The sequence below is a fragment of the Chionomys nivalis genome, chromosome 5, assembly GCF_950005125.1.
Source record: "Chionomys nivalis chromosome 5, mChiNiv1.1, whole genome shotgun sequence".
Lineage (NCBI taxonomy): Eukaryota > Metazoa > Chordata > Mammalia > Rodentia > Cricetidae > Chionomys > Chionomys nivalis.
The window spans coordinates 84,616,268-84,642,613 of NC_080090.1; the positions used below are offsets into that span (position 1 = coordinate 84,616,268).

At 41.8% G+C, this 26,346-nt stretch overlaps 1 protein-coding gene across 1 annotated transcript in view; it reads right to left on the minus strand.

The window, feature by feature from the left end:
• Positions 1–26,113, minus strand: part of Klhl12 (kelch like family member 12) — a 40,105-nt gene extending 13,992 nt beyond the window's left edge. Inside the window, exons 1-5 of the mRNA XM_057769618.1 lie at positions 25,966–26,113; positions 19,794–19,994; positions 14,861–15,014; positions 11,273–11,490; positions 3,910–4,059 (exon numbers count right to left, since the gene is read on the minus strand). Coding sequence (XP_057625601.1) covers positions 3,910–4,059; positions 11,273–11,490; positions 14,861–15,014; positions 19,794–19,988 — 717 coding nt within the window. The 5' untranslated portion in view covers positions 19,989–19,994; positions 25,966–26,113. The remainder of the gene's footprint in view (positions 1–3,909; positions 4,060–11,272; positions 11,491–14,860; positions 15,015–19,793; positions 19,995–25,965) is intronic.
• Between the last annotated feature and the right edge of the window lie 233 nt (positions 26,114–26,346).

Below are 26,346 nucleotides of genomic sequence, written 5' to 3' on the forward strand. Positions count from 1 at the left end.
GTACCATGTGGAGAACACCATCTGTTTCCTGTTAGGATCTCCAACTCATATAAGCTCTTGTTTATTAGCTTGATTCCAAGATATTTTCAGTAATGCATTGGAAAAGTAAATAACAGCAAATATTGTTGTACAAGACGTGACTCTAAAAGCTTTTATATATGAATACTGACAGCAACAATGTATAAGGGGGGTAATGTTAAGTTCTGTTTCACAAGAAAAAAATATGAGGTCATCACCCACAAGGCCACAATATAAAGACCTAGATAGAAGGGTGTGACTGGTTTAGGAAACACGACAATGGGTGATATCTGTGAGGTGTTTCCAGAAAGGTTAATGTGGGTCACACTACCTCACGGGCTGGGGTCCCACACCTAACGAAAGGAGAAGTCAGCTGAGCACCAGCACCCCTTTCTCTGCCTCCTGACTGTGGAGGCGAGGGACCCACTGCTTTGTGTTTCTTCTGCCATGCCTTCTTCAGGGGAGCTCTTTTCACTGTGACCTGGTGTACACCCTTCTCCCTGAGCTTTCTCGGGGATTTTGTCACAGAAGAAAACTAGCAAAGAGATGTTTTAAGAAAGAAATCACAAATAGCAGAAAAATTAATTTGAGATATGATGCTAACTGGCCTGATTTTTCTTTTTTTTTTTTTTCTTTTGGTTTTTTTTTTGAGACAGGGTTTCTCTGTAGCTTTGGAGCCTGTCCTGGAACTAGCTCTTGTAGACCAGGCTGACCTCTAACTCAAGAGTTCTGCCTGCCTCTACCTCCCAAGTGCTGGGATTAAAGGCATGTGCCTCCTGTTGTTTTTTTTTTTTTTTTTTTTTTAAATTTTGGGGGAGGTCCCTACCTTTTGTTTATTTGATTGAGACAAGGTCTCATTTAGCCTAGGCTGGCCTTGAACTATCGATCCTCCTAGCTCCATCTACCAAGAGTTGATATTATAGGCCTTTATCCCAACAGACCTAGCAAATTTTGAAAACTAAACAATTAAAAAACCATTTTTATGGTTAATTTTCAAAACGACTGGGTCCTGGCCAAGATGGGCCTTGCCTATATGTTATAAATCAGTGCTTGCCAAAATACAGTTATGCCAATATAGAATCACTTGGTAAGAGAGAACCTCAATTAAGGAACTGCCCCCATCAGATTGGATGTGGAGGCCATTTCTTTTTTTTTTTTTTAATTTATTTATTATGTATATAGTGTTCTGGGCACCAGATCTCATTATAGATGGGTGTGAGCCATCATGTGGTTGCTGGGAATTGAACTCAGGACCCCCGGAACAGCTGTCAGTTCTCTTAACCTCTGAGTCATCTCTCCAGCCCTTGCAGGGCATTTCTTATTAATGACTGATGTGGGAGGTACCACTTCTTAGCAGGTGGTGGTCCTGGGCTGTATCAGAAAGCAAGCTGAGCAAGTCAATGGGAGCAAGCCAGTAACAGGGTTCCTCAAGGTCTCTGCTTCAGCTCCTACTTCCAGGTTCCTATTCTGAGCACCTGCCCTGGGTTCCCTTGACAATGGACTGTATCGTGCAAGCCAAATAAACCTTTCCCTCCCCAAGCTGCTGTGGTCATGGTCTTTATCACAGCAAAGGAGGACAGCACTCCAGAAAACACAGATGGTACACATATATATGCCAGCAGTCATGTCAGGGCAGCAGGTGGCAACTGTCTTCAGGAGATCAGCCCACCCAGAAGCAAAGCTCTGATGGGTGAATCTCTGGTTGGCAAAGCCCTGAAAGCCTCGGCACCAAAATGGCTCTTGCTACTGTTGTGTCTTTGCATGTTTGCCACTCCCATTTTATCTGGTGTGTGACACTACATTAGGGTCAGTGGGATCTCCCATGCCCATTCACACAGAGATCCGCCTGCCTCTGCCTCCTGAGTGCTGGGATTAAAGGCGTGCACCACCACCGCCTGGCCCTGTGGATTATTTTTAAAGATGATTTTTTTTCTTAAACTGTACTGTTTAAAGTGTTGCCCACACCCCTGATAAAACAAAGGCTGCAGCAGAAGAGAGAAAAATAGAACAAGGAAAAGTCACACAGCTAGTTTCTCTTAAGGAGCCGTATAGACTGTGGCTTAGGTTAATGATTAAGAGAAACAGTTGAGTCCCAGAAGCCAAGCTAACTCAAGTTCTTTAAATCTTTTTTTTTTTTTTTATTTATTTATTATGTATACAATATTCTGTCTGTATGCCTGAAGGCCAGAAGAGGGCGCCAGACCTCTTTACAGATGGTTGTGAGCCACCATGTGGTTGCTGGGAATTGAACTCAGGACCTTTGGAAGAGCAGGCAATGCTCTTAACCACTGAGCCATCTCTCCAGCCCCAAGTTCTTTAAATCTTAATGTTGGGAGATGTGTTTACAGGTTTCAGTATGCATTATAGCTGAAACAAAATCTTAAATAATGACTTAAGGTTAGGTTAAGATGATTTTGTTAATGGCTTTGAGGTAGAAAACCTTGGAAAATGTAAAGTTTAGAAAGACACCCTTTAATCCAGGTGGGTGGTAGCACATCCTTTAATCCCAACACTCGGGAGGCAGAGGCAGGTGGATCTCTGTGAGTGTGAGGCCAGCCAGCCTGGTCTACAGAGAGAGTTCCAGGACAGGTTCCAAAGCTACAGAGAAACCCTGTCTCAAAAAACCAAAAAAAAAAAAAAAAAAAAAAAAAAAAAAAAAAAAAAACTTTACTCACTTTAATAGCTGAGTGAGAAACTCATTGAGGTCAAGAAACAAGAACAATGACAGCTTGGCTATTGCTGGCGTCATACCTTTTTGGCTAGGATGGGTTGGTGATCAAGGGTGATGATTAATTCCTTGTAACCATTTCTGCCCTCAGCTTCCTAATATAGAAAACTGTTGATGAGAGGGTATGCGCCCTGAGGATTTAAAGTAGCTAACTGATTTGTTTTTCATATAAAAACGTTTAGATTTGTGATTCTTTTAAGATTCCTTATAAGATTATCTTTTGAGGTAAGTAATAAAGTGATTGATCCTTTTTTTGTAACCACAAAATGCAGCCTGCCAGTAAAAGAAATGCTGAGAAAAATGCCTTGCTTGCTTACACTCTGTTAATCTGTAACGGGTGCTTGGGTATGAATGTATGTGGATTCTTGGGAATAATTTGTTTTTCACCTGTAATACATAAATGTCTAATCGTGTAAGAGATATGGAAAACACTCTGTTTTTCACTTGTATTCATTGTAAAGATAAACTTAATCTCCTGCTCTGCAGCTCCGTGTCTCTGACCTGCTGAAGACTTGCCCTTCATCAGTGCCCTAGGTGAGGTCCTCACATGTTGAACACACATATGTGTGTGTTGCCGACCCTAGGGAGTTACACTTAAACTTAAACACTTTGCTCCCTCGCCAGTCCCAGAGAATTAAGTTTTACTCCCTCAGATAGAAAAGTCAAGAGCTGCTGAAGGCTGGTCCTTACGGCAGCAGTATATATCAACTATAAAAACGTCACCACAGAGAACTTGTTAGAGAAAGAGTTTATAGAACAACAGAAAGCTCAACTGCATCAAACTAAGTACATCAGATTTACTAGAAGTGAGATCATGGTTTGCTAAGCAAAGTAACTCATCTTTTTTTTTTTTAGAACAATTTATGAAAAAAACCAACTTATGTTTAACAGAGAGGAAACACAGTTCATTATAAAAGCCTCAGAAGCACATAAAACAAAAAGATAACACAGCACAAATTTAAATTGTGAATGCTCACTTGACAGAGCCCGACTTGACAAGCATTAACGTTCCTTACGCCTAGGAAGATCGCAGCTCTACCTCTCCAGCATTCCCGCTGAAGGGAACCAAGTGGCCCTACATTAATACTACTGATTCCTGATTATACACACTAAGTGTGTAGTTAGTGGAGGTTCTGGATAACCGAGATCCTGACATGACTTACCTCAGCATCTATCACATCAGTAATGTACCTGGGGGTCAGCAGGGGCATCCGAACATACTGTAGGAGGTCAGGCAAGGATTCTTCTCGCTCCTTCTTGGCATGCTTCACCCAGTTGATGACGGCCTCAAAGACTGGTTCTTCAGAATCCACCTGCAAATGTGTAATTGCACGTCATGGGTTTTTCTATTCCCGGTTAGAAAGCGTCCCTGAATCTAAAATCAGCCATGCTTACTTTTTCTATTCTGTTCTCTGTCCTCCATTACTATTATTTCCCACCTTCCAGAGATGTGGAGGTGCTGGAAAAACAATCTTTCCAGATACAGAAAAAGATTTATGTATACAGGGTTCTTCCTGCATGTATCTTGCAGTACAGAAGAGGACACCAGATCTTAATACAGATGGTTGTGAGCCACCATGTGGGCGCTGGGAATTGAACTCAGGACCTCTGGAAGAGAAGCCAGTGTTCTTTACCTCTGAGTCATCTCTCCAGCCTCCCCCATTCTTGAATTTTTATCTAGTCATTTCTGCAACTTCAGTTAACATGGGAGAGGAAATCTGTTATCTTTATTAAAACTAAAATACTTTGCATTTATAGTTGCCTCTGTAGCAGGAACTTCACTTTATCATCAGAAATAATACTATAGCTTTCAAAGTATGGTCAGTCAGCATTTAAAAAAGTATTAGATTCTGTGCTATTTGTGATATATAGCATGATATATATATATATACTGATATATTTATTTATTATATATATATATACTTGGGAACTTAGACTATACATGGCAAGTAGATAAAAAGACACACCCTCTAAAGCCCGTACTTTGCACCAGGAAAGCAATAGACACAACAAGTAGGATTTTCCAAAGACAGACTCCTATGTGTAGGCCCTATATTCTCTGCAGTCTCTGTGCATATGTAATCTGAGCCGTCTGTCAGAGCGTTGACTGTGGACAGAGGAGAGCAAACAAAAACACCATCTTGCACACTGTTTCCCAAGAACTGTGTTACATTGGAAAGCAGACACAATGTGCGTGATCTACCATGTGATGGATTTACTCAGCTTCTACTAAGTGCCAAGCACTGACTGCACTGCAGCAGACTACATAAAAGTGGACAGATCAAATACAGTTCTTGTAGGCCAGGCTTGGCCTTCATCTTATGGGCTCGTCTCATCCTTCCAGGACTATCAACTATTAATTAGTATACTCTGGCTGTGATTAAAATTATGTATGAAAGTAGCAGAGATATGAGACAAAAATAACAAGGATAGGATAAAAGAGTAAATTATTAAATATACTTTAAACTAAAAAACAAATATTTTAAACTGGTATGAATTTTTGTATACTGATACAAATTTAAGGTTATTTTTGTTAGAACATACTCCATATATATTCCTACTTTTCTTTAAGGTGTTTTTGCATACTGATACAAATAGAAGGTTATTTTTGCTACACTATACATATATATATTTCTATTTCTACTCTTATTTAAGACATTTTTGTATACTGATATAAATTTAAGGTTATTTTTGTTATACTATATATGTTTCTGTTCTTGTTTAAGGTGTTTTACCTTTGCAGCTTATTTAAAAATGTATAATTAAGAAATACAGCCTAAGCCGGGTGGTGGCGCACGCCTTTAATCCCAGCACTTAGGAGGCAGAGGCAGGTGGATCTCTGTGAGTTTGAAGTCAGCCTGGTCTACAGAGTGAGTTCCAGGACAGGTTCCAAAGCAACACAGAGAAACCCTGTTTCGAAAAACCAAAAGAAAAAAGAAAGAAAGAAATACAGCCTAGTAGTTAGTCAACTATAACAATCAAATTTGTAGTTAGACATGTTTCCAAAGTTAAACACAGATATATTTTAGATAGATAGGTGGTCTTCAAACACTTAAGAGACTTATAGAATATGGCATTTAAGGCGTTTTAATAGCTGGGCAGTGGTGGTGCATGCCTTTAACCCCAACACTCAAGAGGCAGAAGTAGGTGGATCTCTGTGACTTTGAGGCCAGCCTGGTCTACAGAGTGAGTTCCAGGATAGGCTCCAAAGATATGCAGAGAAACCCTGTGTCAAAAACCAAAAAAAAAGATATTTTAGTAACCTAAGACTTTTCATGACAATGAGACACATCTGCTCTTGTCAGCACCAATTTACTTAAAAAAAAAAAAGGGGGGGGTGGATGATGGGCATCGAAAAACCTCCATATGGAATTTGCTTTTATTGTGGCAAGTCAGTCATTGGGTAAGAAACTGCCCTTGCCTTGACAGATGACACTATGCTGTCTAAATTGGGTGAGCAGGACACAAAAAAAAGGTGACTGCTGAACTCTGCCAAGTCAAGGTAAGACAATCCTTCAAAAATCCTGCTTCACAGAAAAGTCTGTCAGATATTTTGAGCCTGTAGGCCAAAGATGGGTACACCAACATTGCAGAGGAGCCTTGGTGGCTGTGCAGGCAGCCAGATGCTTCTGTCATTTCTATAGCTTTGGAAGTTATTTCTCTGCACTTCCTGCTTACTCAGGTAATAGTACTATTAGATCCTTCCTGGGTCTCTGATGGAGCTGAACACGAGATGCTGTAGTTACAGTTTTCCTTGTTACCAAATTCAGAAAAGAAACTCACAAAAGAGGTATAAAGTGTATGAAGATCTCTGTGAGTTCGAGACCAGCCTGGTCTACAAGAGCTAGTTCCAGGACAGGCTCCAAAACCACAGAGAAACCCTGTCTCGAAAAAAACCAAAAAAAAAAAAAAAAAAAAAAAAAAAGTGTATGAAGTTGAGAGACGTAAAAGCTTAAATTGTTTATCTAAGAAAATGTTTTGAGGTCTAAAAAGATAGTTTGTGGTTAGCAATAAAAGTTAGGACACAAAGTAAATTAGGTACCACTTTAGACACACCAAGAGAGACTGGGTGAGAGCAATTTTTCTGAATTTGCCAAATACAAATGGATTGGACATTGTGAATGTAATCCTTATTTGATAATTGTTCTTACTGATCTACTTGATATCTTATTTGATATAGTTTTATTGTGTTAGAGTTTAAATCTTTCCTTTTTACTCAGACAAAAAGGGGGAAATGTTGGGGGTTATTCAATCACATTCTTGTTGTAATAAGAGCGGCAGGGCTGCGTCCCCGGCATTCAGCCGCCCGCATGGCTTATGCCCCAAAATAATTACACAGAAACTGTATTCTTTTAAACACTGTCTGGCCTATTAGTTCCGGCCTCTTATTGGCTAGCTCTTACATATTGATCTAACCCATTTTTAATATTCTGTGTAGCCCCACGAGCTGGCTTACCAGGGAGGATCTTAACCTGTGTCTGTCTGGAGTGGGAGAATCATGGCGACTCCTGACTCGGCTTCTTTCTCCCAGCCTTCTCTTTTGTTTACTCCACCCACCTAAGGTTTGGCCTATCAAATGGGCTAAGGCAGTTTTCTTTATTAGTTAACCAATGAAAGCAACAGATAAAATACAAGAACCCAGAATTTCCATTTGTGTTAAATAAAATTAACCTTGGGTCAGGAGGCTGGGTTAGCAGTTAGTTGATAAAAAATGATCAAAGAGCATCAGAGGGCATCTGGAAGAGATAATAAGGAGGCACCAGAAGGAGTAGGGAGGGATTTCATTTCTGTTTTAGCAAAGTAGGACACTCTCTTTTGGAGACACTCCAGCAAGGAGAGAAGGCTCGCTGTTGCTACTCAGACTCTGAGTTGGCAGGTTGATGCCAGCCTTTGACTCTCTAGTCTCATTTATAAATAGAACGACAGAGATTCACTTAAAGCCACCTTTCATGGCAGCAACAGAACTGTGGGAACAGAATTCCCACCAGGCTGCGGCCTGAGTAGTCAGATCATGGCCAGAGAAGCAGGTTGGTAACTGTGGAGTTGCAGTTGCTGGTTGAAATAGTATTAGATTAAGGTGCAGTCAAGTGTGCCAAAGTTAAAACAACAGGCGGGTAAGTCAGGAAAAATCTCCCTAAAGTAGTAAGCTGAAATTTGATGGAAAAGTAGCAAATAGCCAGGAAGAATAAGAAAGAGAGTACTCAAAGGGCCAGAAGTGGCAGCATACACTGACAACCCCAGCACTTGAAAGGCTGAGGCACGAGGGTGGTTACACAGTGAGTTCAGCGCCAGCTAAGGATGTAGAATAAGATCTCACCTCAAAATCCCTAAGACACTCTGGGAAAAAGAAGAGTGCACCCAGAAGTTATGGCCCACCTGTCCTCTCACAGGAGTGGCACCTAACTAAAATAAACAGAGTTCAGCTTCTTAGCTGCACTAGTCACATCCCTAAACCCAACAGCAACATGCCCCATGGCTATCAGACTAGACAAAGGAATTTAATCCATCTTGAAAGAATTTTCTATCACACAACACTAATCTAGAACAAAAAGAACTGATACTAGGGGACATTTTAGCGTTCTAGTCTAGTGAAAGGAGGAAGAGTGGTGACAGAGCTGGGGGTAAGCAGTGGACTTCTGAGGGCATCAGAAAGAGCAACTGATATCTTTTGATACTGCTGTCCTGGTTGTACAGGACAGTATCAACATGTTTGCAAAAACTGCTGTGGTGACCATGGGGAGAACACTCCAAAGTGCTAGGGCTAGAGGACGGGTTCAAGTCTTCTCTGGTACAACAGGCTAGACTTCAGCTATGGTAGTTCTGGGGAAGCATGTGGAAGATCAAGGCTAGACTTCAGCTATGGTAATTCTGGGGAAGCATGTGGAAGATCAAGGCTAGACTTCAGCTATGGTAGTTCTGGGGAAGCATGTGGAAGATCAAGGCAATCATCTTACACGAAGCTGGGGAAGATGCAGGACAGCCATTATTAAGAAAAACTGTCTTTCTGTTTAAAACAAGTCAATTAAAATTGTAGAGAAACTGCTAAATGTGGAGAGAGGTTAATGATTCATAACGGGGAAAATAAATTCTTCACAAAGACCTTTTCTTAAGTGTCAGACAAGACACTGTCATTTAATGCTTGAGATAGTCCTGTGCAGTAAGAGCTAATATGATCTATATTTTATAGAAGATAAAAACAAAGGCTAACCATGAGGTAACACATCACAGATGTTAGAACCAAGTCTGACTGCAAAACCCATGCTGTTTCAGTCAGTATGATACACTGCTTCCCACTGTCTTTTAACCTTTTTTTTTTTTTTTCTGTTTGTTTGGGTTTTGGGGGAGGGTTTCGAGGCAGAATTACTCTCTGTAGCTTTGGAACCTGTCCTGGAGCTAGCTCTTATAGACCAGGCTGGCCTCAAACTCACAGAGATTCGTCTGCCTCTGCCTCCCAAGTGCTGGGATTAAAGGAGTGCGCCACCGCCTGGTCTTGAACCCCTGAACCTCATGATACCACCTTCCCACTGTCAGTTATGGAATTGCAGACGGCACCACCATGTGTGGCTCCTATTGTTTTATTTAGTAAGAGGAAGTGCTATTTATCAAGTGGAAGTCAAGACATCTGGCTGTAATTCAGAGCTGGTTTATAAATCAGGAAAAAAAAATTTTTGTTGTCATTCCTGAAAAAAAAAAAAAAAGCAAAGGCCAGTCTTAATATATGGGGAAGGAAAACTACATAAAAGAATGCTCAAGTTGTTTTTCATCTTGGCCTGAATAGTTAGCTATTTGCTTGTTCTGTTCCATTTTATTTTATCCAGATTCTACAAGAGGTCCAAAATGACTGATGTTTGTGCTAATATCCTGATGAGAACAGTCAGAAACAAACTGGGCAGCTGGTGGTGAGCTCACAGCTCTATGGTGGGGGAAAGGTCTGGAGAACACATGGTCTGTATGGGGTGATGATGGTATTGTTACAAAAAGGGTCTCATGGGGGCTGGAGAGATGGCTCAGTGGTTAAGAGCACTAGATGTTCTTCCACAGGACCCAGGTTCAATTCCTAGCACCCACATGGCAGTTCACAAGTGTCTGTAACTCCAGTTTCAGGGAGTCTGACACTCTCATACAGGCAAAACACCAATGCACATTAAAAAAAGAAAAAGAAAAGTAGGTCTTTCCATTTTAATAAAGGAGGAGGGGCTTGTCTCATATAGCCCAGGCTAGCCTGATACTATGTAGTAAAGGAAGGTTTTTTTTTTAATATTATTTATTATGTATACAATATTCTGTCTGTATGACTGAAGGCCAGAAGAGGGCGCCAGACCTCTTTACAGATGGTTGTGAGCCACCACGTGGTTGCTGGGGATTGAACTCAGGACCTTTGGAAGAGCAGGCAATGCTCTTAACCACTGAGCCATCTCTCCAGCCCTAAAGGAAGGTTTTAAACTGGTTGTCTTCCTCCACTCCTAAGTGCTGGAAATACAGGTGACATATCACATCCAACTTTAAAATTTGTCCTTTTATTTTCTTTCCTTGGTTCTTTGAGACAGAGTTTCTTCTGTAGCCCAGGATAGCTTTGAACTTCCAGCTCTACCTCCCAAACCCTAGACTTACAGATGTGTAACATCACATCTAGCTGACTGCCTGGACTTGAATCCTGGCTCTATACTTTAATAAATCCTCATCAATAAAAGTATACTTAAAACCTTCTATTTTGTAACATAAAAATTCATTTTCTAACCAATTCAGGACAAAGACCATTTGATTTACACAAAGTATATCATAGAGTTCTTTTCTCCTATGGTGCTTTTTTTCATTTATTCTTTCTTCCTTTCTTTCTTTTTTTTTTTTTTTGAGACAAGGTCTCACTATGTTGCCAAGGCAAGCTCATGATCCTTCTGTCTCAGCAGCTTCTTGAGTACTGAGATTACAGGTATGCAACAGCAAACCTGGATTGGCCATAGAATTTCTTTAAGTAGCAAACTACTACAGCATATATATATATGTATTAAACCAAGCCTGATATTTTCTAATGCATCTCATCTAAACTGAGGAACAGAAGTTTGGTAATTATTTCAATGAAGAAAAAAACTCAACAGGTAAAAAGAACACAGCACTTGGCTCTGGGTATCTTTCTAGAAGCTACTAACTAAAGATCTAGTCCACTGGAGATTAAAGCTACCTGCTTCAAAGACACCCATCAGCCCTCTATTGGATTCTTCACTCCCTTTTCAATCTAATCATACCTATATACCACAAACTACACAGCTGGTGGGTGAAAGTATAGCATAGAAATTCACCTAATTCTCAATTTCTGTTTATTTAATTTTTACCACTGGAATAAGTATATTTGATAAAGGAAAGGGAGCAGATTTTTTTCCTTCACAAAATGCAAATAAACTAAAACCTTTGGCAATAATCTGGGTATATGATTATGAAGCCGTAAGGTGGACACAGTGAGTCCACCTGCTCTGTAATTTTTGTAATGGCTCAGTTTTAAAGAAACTGTAACAGAAGCCAAAGCTGTACCTGAATTTCATCGCACTTGATTAGCTTTTCCACCTCTCCTTGACTCAGCAGAATGAACTCTTCATGCTGTACCACTTCAGGAAAATGCTTCTGGCTAAAAACCTCAGCTGCTTGCATCAGGTCAACGCAATTGTGAGTTTCAGCAAAATCCCTGATACCCAGGCAATTAGAAGGGTCCAACTGACTTTCTAAGAACTCGCAGCAGGCTTGTTTCACACCTAGGACAAACATAGGCAGTGAACAGACTTCAGGATACTTGGCCAAGTGTGAAGTGGCTGCACATTCTTGGATCTTAGCATCTTCTCTACATGTTATCAGAAGAACACTGGCTCCACACTTTAACATACAAATTAGAAAATTTATGGTTAAGGCATTCCAATATTATCTCTGTCTTATGTACTATGTCACTTTTAAAAGCCCTTTATATCTGCTTTTGCTTCATCTCTGAAATGAGTATAGTAAGTTCAACCTAGTTTCCAGGACACTCGTGCCATCAGAAACTGTAAATTCTTAGCTATCGGAACCCATCTAAAAACAGCCACTAAATTACAACACTCTCATTTTCTACTCTATATAAAGTTTTGTTTTCAGATTTATTTATTTTTATTTTACGTATATAAGTACTAGGTTTTCATGTAGGTAAACGCACTGTAGCATGCCGTGCCCAAAGAGGTCATACTTGTCAGATCCCTTAGGACTGGAGCTAAAGGCAGTTGTGAGTCACCATGTTGAGTGCCGGGAATTGGACCCAAGTTCTCTGGAAGAAAAGTGCTCTTAAGTACTGAGCCATCTCTCTAGTTCCTATATCAAACTTATTTTAAAACTCCAGAGAGGCAGGGTATGGTGGCACACACTTTAATACCAGCACTTGGGAGGCAGAGACAGGTGGATCTGTGAGTTAGAGGACAGCCCGGTCTACAAACCAAGTTCTAAGACAGTCAGGGTGTAACACAGAGAAAGCATGTCTCGAAAACTAAACAACCCCTCCAGTGAGGAAAAAGAATCGCATAATTTTCTAACGGGGAATTCAGAATAGACGCTTGGGATGCGGCGTAACAGAAGAGCAGCTCTGCCCATGCAGCAGCTCAGCACAGGCCCTGGGCTCAGTCCCTGGCACTAGAAAAAAGAAAAAGTGCAATGCATGAACTCAGGTCTTTTTGTTTTGTTTTTCTGAGGTAGGGTCTTACTATGTAGCCCTGGCTAGCCTGGAACTTACGATGCAGACCAGACTAGACTCAAACTCAAAAATATCCGCCTGCACCTGCCTCCTGAGTGCTGCCATTAAAGGTGTGTGCCACATTATCTTGCATAAACTTAATTCTTAACTTTATAACTCTGTACTGAGGGTGTTCCACTTTACTTCAATCTTGTATTACAAGTGGAGAATGTAGACTGGGCAACGTGGTTTGTGCCTGCAATCCCAGCAATTCAGAAGGCTACCAAGGATCATAAACTCACGGCCAGCTTGAACTACACAGTGAGACTTACCTAAACAAAACAAACAAACAGTAAAAATGTTTCAATTATGTGGATATACATAATTGGAGGTTAAAAGAGACAGACTGGCTAGTTTTCCTGGCCCACAACTGGAATCCTAGTACTTAAGAGGCTGAGGCAAGAAGACAGAATTAGGACCGGCGGGGATACAGCTCAGGGTCAGCCTTGTCTATACAGTGTAGACCAAAATAAAAGATAAGTACACACATACACAAAAACAAAACAAAACAAAAAAACACGGACTGGAAACTGGAAGGGGGGGCATCATTAATGCAGTGAAAATTAAACTATAACTGTTATGCATTAATTTAAATTTTATTTTATTTTATTTTTTGAGACATGGTCTACCTACATAGCTCATGTTGCCTATCCTTCCCAAGTGCCAGGTAAACTTTATTTATTTATTTATTTATTTTGTTTTTCAAGACAGGGTCTCTGTGGTTTTTGGAGCCTGTCCTGGAACTAGCTCTTGTAGACCAGGCTGGTCTCGAACTCACAGAGATCCGCCTGCCTCTGCCTCCCAAGTGCTGGGATTAAAGGCGTGCGCCACCACCGCCCGGCGTAAACTTTATTTTATTTTATTTTTTTTTAATATTTATTTATTATGCATACAATATTCTGTCTGTGTGTATGTCTGCAGGCCAGAAGAGGGCACCAGACCTCATTACAGATGGTTGTGAGCCACCATGTGGTTGCCGGGAATTGAACTCAGGACCTTTGGAAGAGCAGGCAATGCTCTTAACCACTGAGCCATCTCTCCAGCCCCCGTAAACTTTATTTTTAACAGCTATTTTAAGACAGGCATGGAGGTACAAGCCTTTAATCCCAGCTCTCAGGAGGCAGAGGCAGGCAGATATGCTTGAGATTGAGGCCAGTTTGACCAGTGAGTTCCCAGACAGCCACAGTTACACAGTGAGACCCTGTCTTAAAAATCCAAAACCAAAAAGGGAACTGGAGCATGGCTCAGCCATTAAAAGCACTTGTCACTTTTGAAGGTAAGCTAGGTTTAGTTCCCAGCATCGAGAACACAGATCATAACTGCCTGTAACTCCAGTTCTAGAGGATCTGACACCCTCTTTTGACTCTCTGTGGCCACCAAAGGTCATAACACTTATACACATAAAAAGTAATAAAAATAAACCTAAATAATTTTTTTTTAAAAGACATTTTACATGATTCCAAGACTTAAAGATATAAAAAGGTAGCCAGGCAATGGTGGCACGCGCCTTTAATCCCAGCACTGAGGAGGCAGAGGCAGGTAGATCTCTGTGAGTTCAAGGCCAGCCTGTTCTACAGAGTGAGTTCCAGGACAATCAGGCAGGCTACACAGAGAAACCCTATCTCACCCTGCCCAAAGATATCAAAAGGTTTATAATGACAAGTACTCTTAGGCTCTATTCCCACAGTCATCCAATGACAAGGTAAACAGACAGCATCTCTGCAGGCAATAAATGCTATCAGTTTCTTGGCAATTCTAACACGAGTACTATGTAAGTATGTATGCATGTATGTCTTAAGGAAATGTTTGGTTTGGTTTAATTATCTCTTGTATATGGGTGCTTTGCCCACATGTATCTGTGTAGCATGTTCATGTCCAGTGCCCAGAAGAGGGCATCAGATTCCCTGAAAATGGAGTTACAAAGAGTTGTGAGTCACCAAGTGGGTGCTGGGACCCAAACACAGGTCCCCCTGAAGATCAGCTCATACTCTTAACCACTGGACATCTCGTCAGCCCTTTGGTTTGGTTTCGAGACACAGTCTCATTTTATAGATTAAATTTGCTTGAAACTCACACAATCCTCCTGTCTCTGCTTACTAAGTGCTAGATTATAGCTGTTAGCCACCACACCTGACTCTTCCATATTTTCACAAACAGGAAAAGTTTAAATGTTTCTTTTACAAGAGCCAAATACTCATATTTGGAGAGTTTCTTTTGCATTGTTCTTAAATACACCTGATCTTTCATGCTCCAAGATTCAAAAGTCATGCTTCTAGATGGGTCTCTGAAAGTCTCTTGGTTAATTCTACATCAATAAAAAACACTTCCAGGGCCAATGAGCCATGAATAAGGGCACCTTTTATGGACTGTACCTTTCAGCTGAAGTAGACAGGCTGCAGGGAGCAGTTCTTGAACATTCTCCACTGTCACATGTACCGTTTCTGTGTACACAAAGTCCAACAGGATTTCCATGGTAGAAGCAGTTAACCCTTGAATGTCAACATATGGCTTCCCCTTCTCTGAAAGCTGAAAATTCATGAAGTAGAAAAGAACGATCTTTTAATTCTTCAAGATACTGATATAGACCTGTGATCTCAGAGCCTTAGGGCAGAGACAGGCAGATCCCACCACTCATTTGCCAATCAAATGACAAGCACAGTTTAGGGAAGAGACCCTGTCTCAAAAGTAAGGTGGAGAGTGACGAAGGACATCTGACAATGGCCTCAAAGGGTGAGCACACTTAGGCCCACAGGTGCTCACACACACACACACCGACCACAACACTCTTACATACTTCCATTATTAACTAAATTATCATCATTGATTTCTCCATCAGCCCAGAGAGTAACAAAAAACATTCTTTACAAGACAAATCCCATATACAAAGAAAAAAAAAATCATTAGTGGTACATATTGTCTTTAATCCCACGTAGAGGCAGCCAGATCTCCGAGTTCAAGGCCAGCCTGCTCTACAGGAGTTCTAGGACAGGCAGAGAAGTTCCATTTAAAAAATAAAAAAAGAATGAAATGTGTATGAGAAGAAGTGAGTTATTTTATAGTTATATATACTCTATAAATTTCTCAATGTTAAAAAAACAGTACAGCAACTTTCTCCAAGATGACAGCAAACAGGACATATAATATACAATCAACAGCTAGGAGTCTCAGCCCATACCATGCTCAGCACTTCTGGTTAACACCCCTTACCCGCTAAATGCCAATGCTCTGGGGACAGACATTATAGACAACAGTACAGGCTAGAGATCTGTGCTGTCGTGCTATTCAAGACAGTTTTTAAATTAGCCTGGGCTAGCCAGAATGACCTGCCAGCTTTCTATTTCTACCAGCCTCTAGGCAAGCTCACCTGTATGTAGCTCAAGCTCTGTGTGTGACAAATGTGGCATTGTAACTGGACACATAAATAGAGTTATTATGATACTTCCTCTTCTATCTGGTTCTAGCAACTACTTCTTCATTATAGTGACGGGTACTAACTAAAGAAAATACTGGCCGGGCGGTGGTGGCGCACGCCTTTAATCCCAGCACTTGGGAGGCAGAGGCAGGCGGATCTCTGTGAGTTCGAGACCAGCCTGGTCTATAAGAGCTAGTTCCAGGACAGGCTCCAAAACCACAGAGAAACCCTGTCTCGAAAAACCAAAAAAAAAAAAAGAAAAAAAGAAAATACTGGTAGTTAGAGATACTTTCTAAAGAGTCTTATCATAGCCAGGCATGGGTGGCACATGCCTATAATCTCTGTTGAGGAGGCTGAGGCAGAAAGATGGAATATTTCAGACCAACTTGGGTATACAGCAAGATTCTGTCTCAAAAACTGATGTGCACACGCCAAACCAGAGGGTTGGAGATGGCTGAAAGTGCTTACTTCTTTCAGCACCTACAACAGGAGGCACCACCACTGATACTCAGCTCCAGGGGACCTGACACTCTCTGGACTCTAAAGACAACTGCTTGAATATGATGCACATAAATTCATGCAGGCACACACACATACATTTTTAACTTTTTTTTTTTTTTTTTTTTCAAGACAGGGTTTCTTTGTAGCTTTGGAGTCTGTCCTGGAACTAGCTCTTGTAGACCAGGCTGGTCTCGAACTCACAGAGATCCGCCTGCCTCTGCGGGGATTAAAGGCATGCAGCACCACCACCGCTCAGCTCATTATTTTAACTTTTTTTTTTTTTTTTTTTTGGTTTTTCGAGACAGGGTTTCTCTGTGGTTTTGGAGCCTGTCCTGGAACTAGCTCTGTAGGACCAGGCTGGTCTCGAACTCACAGAGATCCACCTGCCTCTGCCTCCCAAGTGCTGGGATTATATTTTAACTTTTAAAAACAAACAAAAACTAAAAATTCAGCATAATGAAATATTCAAATATATATCTAGCCAGGCAGTGATGGCACACGACTTTAATCCCAGCAGATCTCTGTAAGTTCAAGACCACCCTGGTCTACAAAGTAAGTTCCAGGTCAGGCTCCAAAGCTATAGAGAGGGCTGGAGAGATGGCTCAGAGGTTAAGAGCACTGACTGCTCTTCCAGAGGTCCTGAGTTCAATTCCCAGCAACCACATGGTGGCTCACAACTATCTGTACTGAGATCTGGCGCCCTCCTGTGGCGTGCGGGCATACATCGAGGCAGAATGTTGTATACATAATAAATAAATAAATTAAAAAGAAAACAAAAAAACAAAGCTATAGAGAAACCCTATCCTGAAAAAAACAAACGAAACAACAACAAAAACAAACCAAAAAAGAAAAGAAAAAGACATATGTCTAAGTTTAAATACATAATTATTCATATATCTTAAACTTAAAAGTATTTATAAATATTTGTTCAAATATTTTTATTTTTACTTTTTAGAAACTTAAAAGAAACCACCCACTTTATTGTAATGAACTCACAAATAAAAGTATCATACAGACAGATTAGCCAGACATTTGCCGGGTCCCAAATTCTCTATCTCAATGAACTTCCAACATAGGATGGCGATTCTGAAGCTGTGGCACTTCCCTTAGGGTTTTATACTTTCACTATCAATTACAATTTTATTCACTTATCCACCATAAAATAGTTTAAGCCAGAAAACCAATTAGCTTTATATTCTTTTTTTTTTTTTTAAATTATTTATTTATTATGTATACAATATTCTGTCTGTGTGTATGTCTGCAGGCCAGAAGAGGGCGCCAGACCTCTTTACAGATGGTTGTGAGCCACCATGTGGTTGCTGGGAATTGAACTCAGGACCTTTGGAAGAGCAGGTAATGCTCTTAACCACTGAGCCATCTCTCCAGCCCCTAGCTTTATATTCTTCACAACTCACGTGCCCTGCATGTATGGAGGCCAATGGGTTCTTTTCTTCTACATTTATGTGGGTTCTGGGGATCAAACTCAGGAGTCACATCAGGCTCCTTACAGGCCTAGCCATCTCGAATGTACACAGACAGACAGACACACACACAAAGGCCAGAGTTTATTCTCTCCTTCCATCATGTGGGTCCCAGGGATTGAAATCAGGTCTATCAGGTCTGGTGGTAGAAAGTATCTTTACCTGATGAACCATCTTGTTGGTCCTGTTTTTGTTGTTATTGGTTTTTTTTAATTAATTTTGTTTTTGGAGATGTCTCATAAAGCCTAGAATGACCTAAAACTCTGCATGAAGGCAAGAATGGTGTTGAACTTACAGCTTTGTGTATGATGACACTCACTAGACCAACTAAACTACATCCCCTGTACTTGTTTGTGGTTTTTATGAGACTGGGTCTCACCATGAGGCCAGCCTTGAACTCCTGACCTTGTTCTCAGCTCCTAATGCTGGCATTACAGGCATGTGCTCCCACACCAGGCTAAGCTAATATCGCACAGCCATTCATTACATTCACTTCTCCTCACTTGAAATCACCCTTATATCTACATTGGTGGAAGGAATACTCCTTTTCTACGATTATTGGTAATTTAACAGAGGAAGCCAGGGCCTGGAGAGATGGCTTAGAGGTTAAGAGCAATGCCTGCTCTTCCAAAAGTCCTGAGTTCAATTCCCAGCAACCACATGGTAGCTCACAGCCATCTGTAACGAGATCTGGTATCCTCTTCTGGTCTGCAGGCATGCATGCAGGCAGAACACTGCATATATAACAAAATCTTTTTTTTTTTTAAAGCCATTAGTATCTTTATTACGGCATAATGCAGTACTTTATACAGTGAGTGATCTGAAGGTACAAACAGTTTATGTACAATACACAGACAGCCTGAACAGAAAAACAGGTATAATTCAAAATCCAGAGTTATCTGAAACTGGAAAATATTTTCTCTGTAGAAAATAGTAAAAATGATAACATTTCCCAATAAAGCCCATTTAAACCAAACAACAGCTAAATTATACATATAAATATTGTTTAGATTCTGGGATACAGATGAAACCTATCTTCATTTGTTCAGAGACCTATGCTTTACTTACAGTGTGTACTATATAGCTTTCCCTTCATTGTTTGATTTATGGCAGATCATTTTTCCATAGGCTAAAACCAGGTTTTAGCCTCTTCCCCTGAAAGGCCAGCATGTTCTGCCATCAGCTTGCTACAGCACAAATTCTTATCCTAATAGTGAAAGGTTTCACTAAAGCATGCCCAGTGGTTGGGCAAAACCAAAACTTATAACAAAATCTTTAAAAAAAAAAAAAAGAAGCTATCACGTCTTCTTTAGAGCTCATCTGTTTAACTAACACATTATACAAATTCACTGGTTTATCAAACTAATTTTTTTTTTTATTGCTGAGTGTTTTTGAGATGGGCATTATTCTATAGCTCACACTGGACTCAAATTTATGGTGATCCTCCTGCTTCTGCTTCCCAAGTGTCGGCATTATAAATGTGAGTAAGCCACAATTTCTGGTTTCAAAGTTTTATTTTTTGTTTTTGTTTTTCTTCAAGACAGGGTTTCTATGTAGCTTTGAAGCCCATCCTGGAACTATCTTTGTAGACCAGGCTGGCCTTGAACTCACATAGATCTGTCTGGCTCTACATCCCAAGTGCTGGAATTAAAGGTGTGCGCCATCACCGCCTGGCTTCTGGTTTCAAATCTATATTTTTATTGAAAGCTTGTTAGGAAGTTCTAACAGGGCAGGACTCCTACACTCTTGGTCTTCTGGTGGGACACATCTTCGACTGAACAGCCCCGTCAGAAGCCACCCAACAAAGAGTAATGAAAGAAGGGGACACTGACCTAGCTGGCCAGACAGATCAGTCTCATCACCACCACATGCTAGTGTGCTCTACGACATAAGAGAATGACTTGCACTTACCTCACTAGTGAACATGGCACAGAAATAGTCACTGCAAGCAGCCAGCACAATCCGATGGGCAGGGAAGTCTTTCTGCTCCACCCTCAGTGTCACATCACAAAGGGTGCTGCTCTTCCTGAGCGAGTTCATTGAGTTGAGGATGGACTTGGCGTGAGTGTTTGTCATTATGTCTTTAGGGGCCATAATGCCGCCCATCAAGCACTATGAAGGAAGAACAGAGGGATACTTGGACAATATAGCTACATGAAAGATCATATTTGAAGAAATGAGAAAATGAACACACACTGAGCTTTACAAATACAGGAACTAAAAGAAGGGCTTCCTTCAACACAAACAGCCGTGCACAGAGCACTCCTGACCCTGGCTCCACTACAGTCTCACTAACTCCAGCAAGGTACCTCTTCCGCCTCTGGATTCTACTAGTCTGCATCTTTGGATTCAACCTAGCGAGGAACAAAATAATCAAAAAGTATTGATTTTGAACATGCACAGACTTTTTATTACTTTCCCTAAATAATAACACTGTCTTATTCAGGGTTATTATTGCTGTGATAAAAATAAAACAAAAAACAAACAAACAAAAAAACATAATAAGAAAGGAAATTGGGCCGGGCAATGGTGGCGCACGCCTTTAATCCCAGCACTCGGGAGGCAGAGGCAGGTGGATCTCTGTGAGTTCGAGACCAGCCTGGTCTACAGAGCTAGTTCCAGGACAGGCTCCAAAGCCACAGAGAAATCCTGTCTCGAAAAACCAAAAAAAAAAAAAAAAGAAAAGAAAAGAAAAGAAAGGAAAGGAAATTGGGAGCTGGACATGGTGGCAGCATTCAGGAGGGAACTCTGAGTTCAAGGCTAGCCTCATCTAGAGAGAGAGAGTTCCAGGACAGCCAGAGTTACACAGGGAAAGCCTGGCTCAAAAAACAAACGGGCTGGAGAGATGGTTTGGTGGTTAAGAGCACTGGCTGTTCTTCCAGAAGACCCAGGTTCAATTCCCAGCACCAACATGGCAGCTCACAACTGTCTATAATCCCGGTTCCAGGGGATCCGACATCCACACACAAACAAATGTGCACATAAATAAAAATAAATACATAAAAATGTTAAAAAAGAATAAAGAAACACAAACAAAAAATAAACAATGTGGGGAGGTAAGGGTTTATTTGGCTTACATATCCTACATCACAGTTCACTGAGGGAAGCAGAGGTAGGAATTCAAACCAGGTGGGAACTGATACTCCAGGAGGTAGGAGCTAATCCAGAGGCCCACGGAGGGATGGCTTACTGGCTTTTTCCTGATGACTTTCTCAATTTATTTTCTTCCTTTCTTTCTCTCTTTTTTTCTTTTTGGTTTCTAGAGACAGGGTTTCTCTGTGTAGCCCTGGTTATCCTAGAACCTGCTCTGTAGATCACGCTGGCCTTGAGGGCACAGAGATTTGCCTGCCTCTGCCTCTCAAGTGCCAGGATTAAAGGAGTGCACTATTTCTTTGGTTTTTTTTGGAGACAGGGTTTCTCTGGATAGCTTTGGTGCTTGTCCTGGAACTAGCTCTTGTAAACCAGGCTGGCCTTGACTCAGAGATCCGAGTGCCTCTGCCTCCCGCGTGCCACCTGGCTCAGCCTACTTTCTTAATAGAACACAGGACCGCCAACCCAGGGGTGGCACAGTGAGCTAAGACCTCCCCCATCAATCACTAATAATTAAGAAAATGCCCTACCAGCTTGACTGTACCCTGATCTTTTTTTTAAAAAAAATATTTATTTATTTATTATGTATACAATGTTCTGTCTGTGTGTATGCCTACAGGCCAGAAGAGGGCACCAGACCTCATTACAGATGGTTGTGAGCCACCATGTGGTTGCTGGGAAATGAACTCAGGACCTTTGGAAGAGCAGGCAATGCTCTTAACCGCTGAGCCATCTCTCCAGCCCCTGTACCCTGATCTTCTACAGGCATTTTTTAAACTAAGGTTCCTTCCTCTCAGATGACCACAGCGTGTGTCACACTGACATAAAACCAGCCAGCACAAAACAACAATTTTACTGTTTTCGGTACGGTAAGTAATCCAGAACAGCCTTGATGTAGGATGTGCATGGAGTCTATGCAAATGCTATGCATGTCCTTCCTCATGACTTCAGAGTCAGGTGTGGTGCTATATATATCCCCTGTCATCCAAGCACTTGGGAGACAGAGGGAGACCACTGCAAACTGGAGGCCTAGTCTACACAATGAGTTCCTAGCCAGACAGGACTCCATGTCAACAAGCCAAACCAAAGACCAGCACACTCAGATTTTGGTATCTGGGGATTCCTGGAACCAATTCCCTATGGGTATCAGAGAATGACCAGAATTGCAGAGTTCGCTTGTATGCATCCATTGAGTAGTTATGTATTGATGGAGGTGGGTCATCTTTCTATCTGTTGTTTCATTGGTTAAGTAATAAAGAAACTGCCTTGGCCCCTTTAATAGGACAGAAAATTAGGTAGGCGGAGTAAACAGAGAGAATGCTGGGAGAAAGAAGCTGAGTCAGGGAGTCGCCATGATTCTCCCACTCCAGACAGACGCAGGTTAAGATCTTTCCTGGTAAGCCAGCTCGTGGTGCTACACAGAATATTAGAAATGGGTTAGATCAATATGTAAGAGCTAGCCAATAAGAGGCTGGAACTAATGGGTCAGGCAGTGATTAAAAGAATACAGATTCCGGTGTAATTATTTCGGGGCATAAGCTAGCCATGCGGGCGGCCGGGTGCCGGGGACGCAGCCCTGCCGCTCTTTATTACAACAGAGTGGCACCCAACGTGCTAATAGAGTCTGGATTCTTTATATTATTGTGTTTTCTTTAAAATTTTTGACTATAAAGGAGCTAAGTGCAGAGAGACATTTCATTATATGGGCTGCCAAGCTAAACCAAAATGGATATAAGGGTATTATGATTTCAGAATATGGGTCTAAGGATATGATGCTTTGGAGAGGGTCTTCTTTTGTTTTCACAGAGGATGAGACTCTGTGGATTGCGTCTATACCAATATGGTATGATAGACCACGCCCTCCTAAAAGGTTGCTGTGAACACCTTCAGAAAATTACTTCACTCAACTGCCGACTGAGATGACCCTGGCACACAGGTTATACCATAAAAGACCTAATTAACGACGCCCCCATTCAGCAGGAAGCAGTTTGGAGAGAAAAATCTGCGCCCATATTCCCAAATATTGTTTATAAATGTTCTTTTACATTTAAAGGGGGATATGATATAGATATGAATAATTTACATTGGTGTGGATTTTAAGGTCAATTTTGTTATATGTATATGCATATTTCTAATCTTGATTAAGGTATTGTGATTGTATAGTTCATTTAAAAATGTAATGTATATAGGTTGTTAATGGATAATCATCAATAATTGTCAAGCTTGTAGTCACGTTAGTTAGATTTTCTAGATATATAGAGATATATTTCAATTAGGCATTCTTCATATCTTTCAAAGACTACAGAACATGGCATTTAATGTTTTAATAATTTAGGGCTTTTCATGACAATGAGACACGTCTGCTTCTGGCAGCACCAGCTACTTCAAGAAAAAGATGGGCATTAAAGAGGCTCCTTATGGAGTTTGATAGCCATTTGGGCAAGAAACTGCTCTTGCCTGGACTGTTGCATAAACCAGACACAGAGAACCCTCAGAAAAAGGACTGCTAAACTTGCCTAAAGGTGAGATGATCTTTCAGGGTTCCTGATTCATGAAAGAGTCTACGAGACTTCTACAGGACACAGCAGATACTAAACTGTCTTTGGAATTTCCTGCTTCATAAAAATGTGTCTGCTGGATACTATGGGCCTAAAGGTTAAAGATGAATGCCCCAACAGTACAAAAAAACTTTGGGTGACTGTCCAGGCAGTGAGATGTCTCTGTCATTTCTAAAGTTTTGGATCTCTTGTTTGCTTAGGTAATATTATATCCTTCTGGAGTCTTTGATAGAGTTGAAGAATGGATAGATAGTTATAGTTTTCCTTAGTTATGATAAGAGATAAAATAGATATAAATATTGTAACTGTAATTCTTGCTTGATAACTATTTTGTTATATGTAATCTTACTATGTTAAAGTGAAAGCCATTTTTTGTTTAAACAGAAAAAGGGGAAATGATGGAGGTGGGTCATCTTTCTATCTGTTGTTTCATTGGTTAAGTAATAAAGAAACTGCCTTGGCCCCTTTAATAGGACAGAAAATTAGGTAGGCGGAGTAAACAGAGAGAATGCTGGGAGAAAGAAGCTGAGTCAGGGAGTCGCCATGATTCTCCCACTCCAGACAGACGCAGGTTAAGATCTTTCCTGGTAAGCCAGCTCGTGGTGCTACACAGAATATTAGAAATGGGTTAGATCAATATGTAAGAGCTAGCCAATAAGAGGCTGGAACTAATGGGTCAGGCAGTGATTAAAAGAATACAGATTCCGGTGTAATTATTTCGGGGCATAAGCTAGCCATGAGGGCGGCTGGGTGCCGGGGACGCAGCCCAGCCGCTTCTTAGTACAACAATGTATTTGAAAGGCAACAAGAGGCCAGGCGGTGGTGGCGCACGCCTTTAATCCCAGCACTTGGGAGGCAGAGGCAGGCGGATCTCTGTGAGTTCGAGATCAGCCTGGTCTACAAGAGCTAGTTCCAGGACAGGCTCCAAAACCACAGAGAAACCCTGTCTCGAAAAACCAAAAAAAAAAAAAAAAAAAAAAGACAACAAGAAGAATATTTTCCTGAGTGGACAGACTTCAGTCACACTATTTTCCTCCTCAGAACATTTCTGGGGAATGCGACGGAAGTGGTTATGAGAACAAACTTTTACTTGGGATGCAAAACTTCCTGAAATGGACCAAGAAAAGAAACTCTTCTTCCAAAGTTCACATTCAGAATTTCTGAAAAGTAAAATTGAGGTTTGAAGTTCTCACCTTTTGTTTAGTTACATCAAAAGCACTCTCGACCCTCCCTCCAACAACTCCGCAACATGTAATTTACAAAATAGGGGATGATTCTAGAAAGTAAATGGTTTTTACTCTTAAAACCTTTCCTTAAGTCGACATAGTTCCAATTGTGAGCTGCAAGAAACTCTGGGGATTTGCTGACTTCTCAGAAGTATCTGAAGATTATGAAATTTTCCTGGTGTCTTGCTACAGGACTCAGCTTATGGCTGGGAACTTAAGGTTGGTGTCAAAACTGACAGTAACCTCGGGATAGCAACCTCTCTCCCAGCACAAAGCCCGAGCACATTACCTTTCAGGAACGGGCATTCTAGAACTGCTAATATCTGAAAAGAGGGGTTCCATTCTGAAAGGGGGAGGGGCACCAAATTCTAGAAGTCTAAAATTTAAAGAAAAAAAATTATGGAGTTCTCCCCCTGCTAACGCCAAGCTTGCCTTCATCAAGTATTAGAGCGACCTAGGTAGGCAAGTGGTAAGATATTCGGTAATCACGGAAAACTCCATCTGTATCTTGGTGGCTGTGTCTCCTGGTTAGGTAAGGACTTAACGCGTGCCAGAACCAAGGAAATCAATCAAACTGCACTAAGCCTTCCCATGTTCAGCATACACCTCTGTGGTGGAACATCCGTGAAACTCTATTTGGGATATTCCCAGTGTATCAGAAACCAAGGCATCAGAGTACTTAACAAATCGCCAACATGCACGTTAAAGAAGGATCTGCATCCTCATTACAATGTGTTGAGGTTTGATTTTTTTCAAGATCACTTGGCGGGGGGGGGGGGGTGCCCTACAAGGGGAAATGAGGTCCATTATAATTTGGGAGGGAAGGAATGTCATCTCACATCCATGCACGGATATACCAAGCACCTCATTAGTTCTCTGAAAAAACTTCTTTAAAAGGGGCAACGCAGACCCCAATGCGTTGCTCGCACCTATCTTCCGAGAAAGCCCACACTAAGCTCGGGAGTGTGTAGCTCTGCTTTGTTAAATAAACTTCTCCTTAACTGTTTCTCGGCGGAATTCTTTCCTTCCAGGTGAAACCTTTTCCCGGGGCAGACGGGCTGCTCCACAGAAGCTGAGACCGCAAGCGCTAACCCCGCGGCGCCGCACCGCGTCTCCGCCGAACCCGGGGGGCACCGGGGCTCTGGAAAGGCCGCGCCCCAGGCCGAGGGCAGAAGGGGAAGGCAAGGTGTCATGGCCGCACCCACTCACCTGGGCTCTGTGGCCGCCCGAGCCGATGGGCTGGACACGGGGCTCACAGGCGGCTGAGCAGCCGGAGCGCCACCGCCGCCGCCCGGACCAGCCGCTGCGGAGCAGTCTCTGTGGTACTCCAGGCTCCGGGCTCGGTAGCCGCGCGGCGTGATGACGTCACACCGCGGGCGGGGCGGCCCTCTCCCAGGTTACGTCACGGTCGGGAGGCTGAGTCGAGAGGCCCAGCTCACCTGAGGGGTCAAAAAACGGAGAAGAAATAATGGAAGGGTGGACGGAGTGGGGAGGGCCGCGCGGGAGCGTGGGCCGGAGGCGAAGGTTCCGAGGGTGGCCGTCCCCACGCGGTACGGCAGGCGGTTGCGTAGGCTGCGGCCCCCTCACACT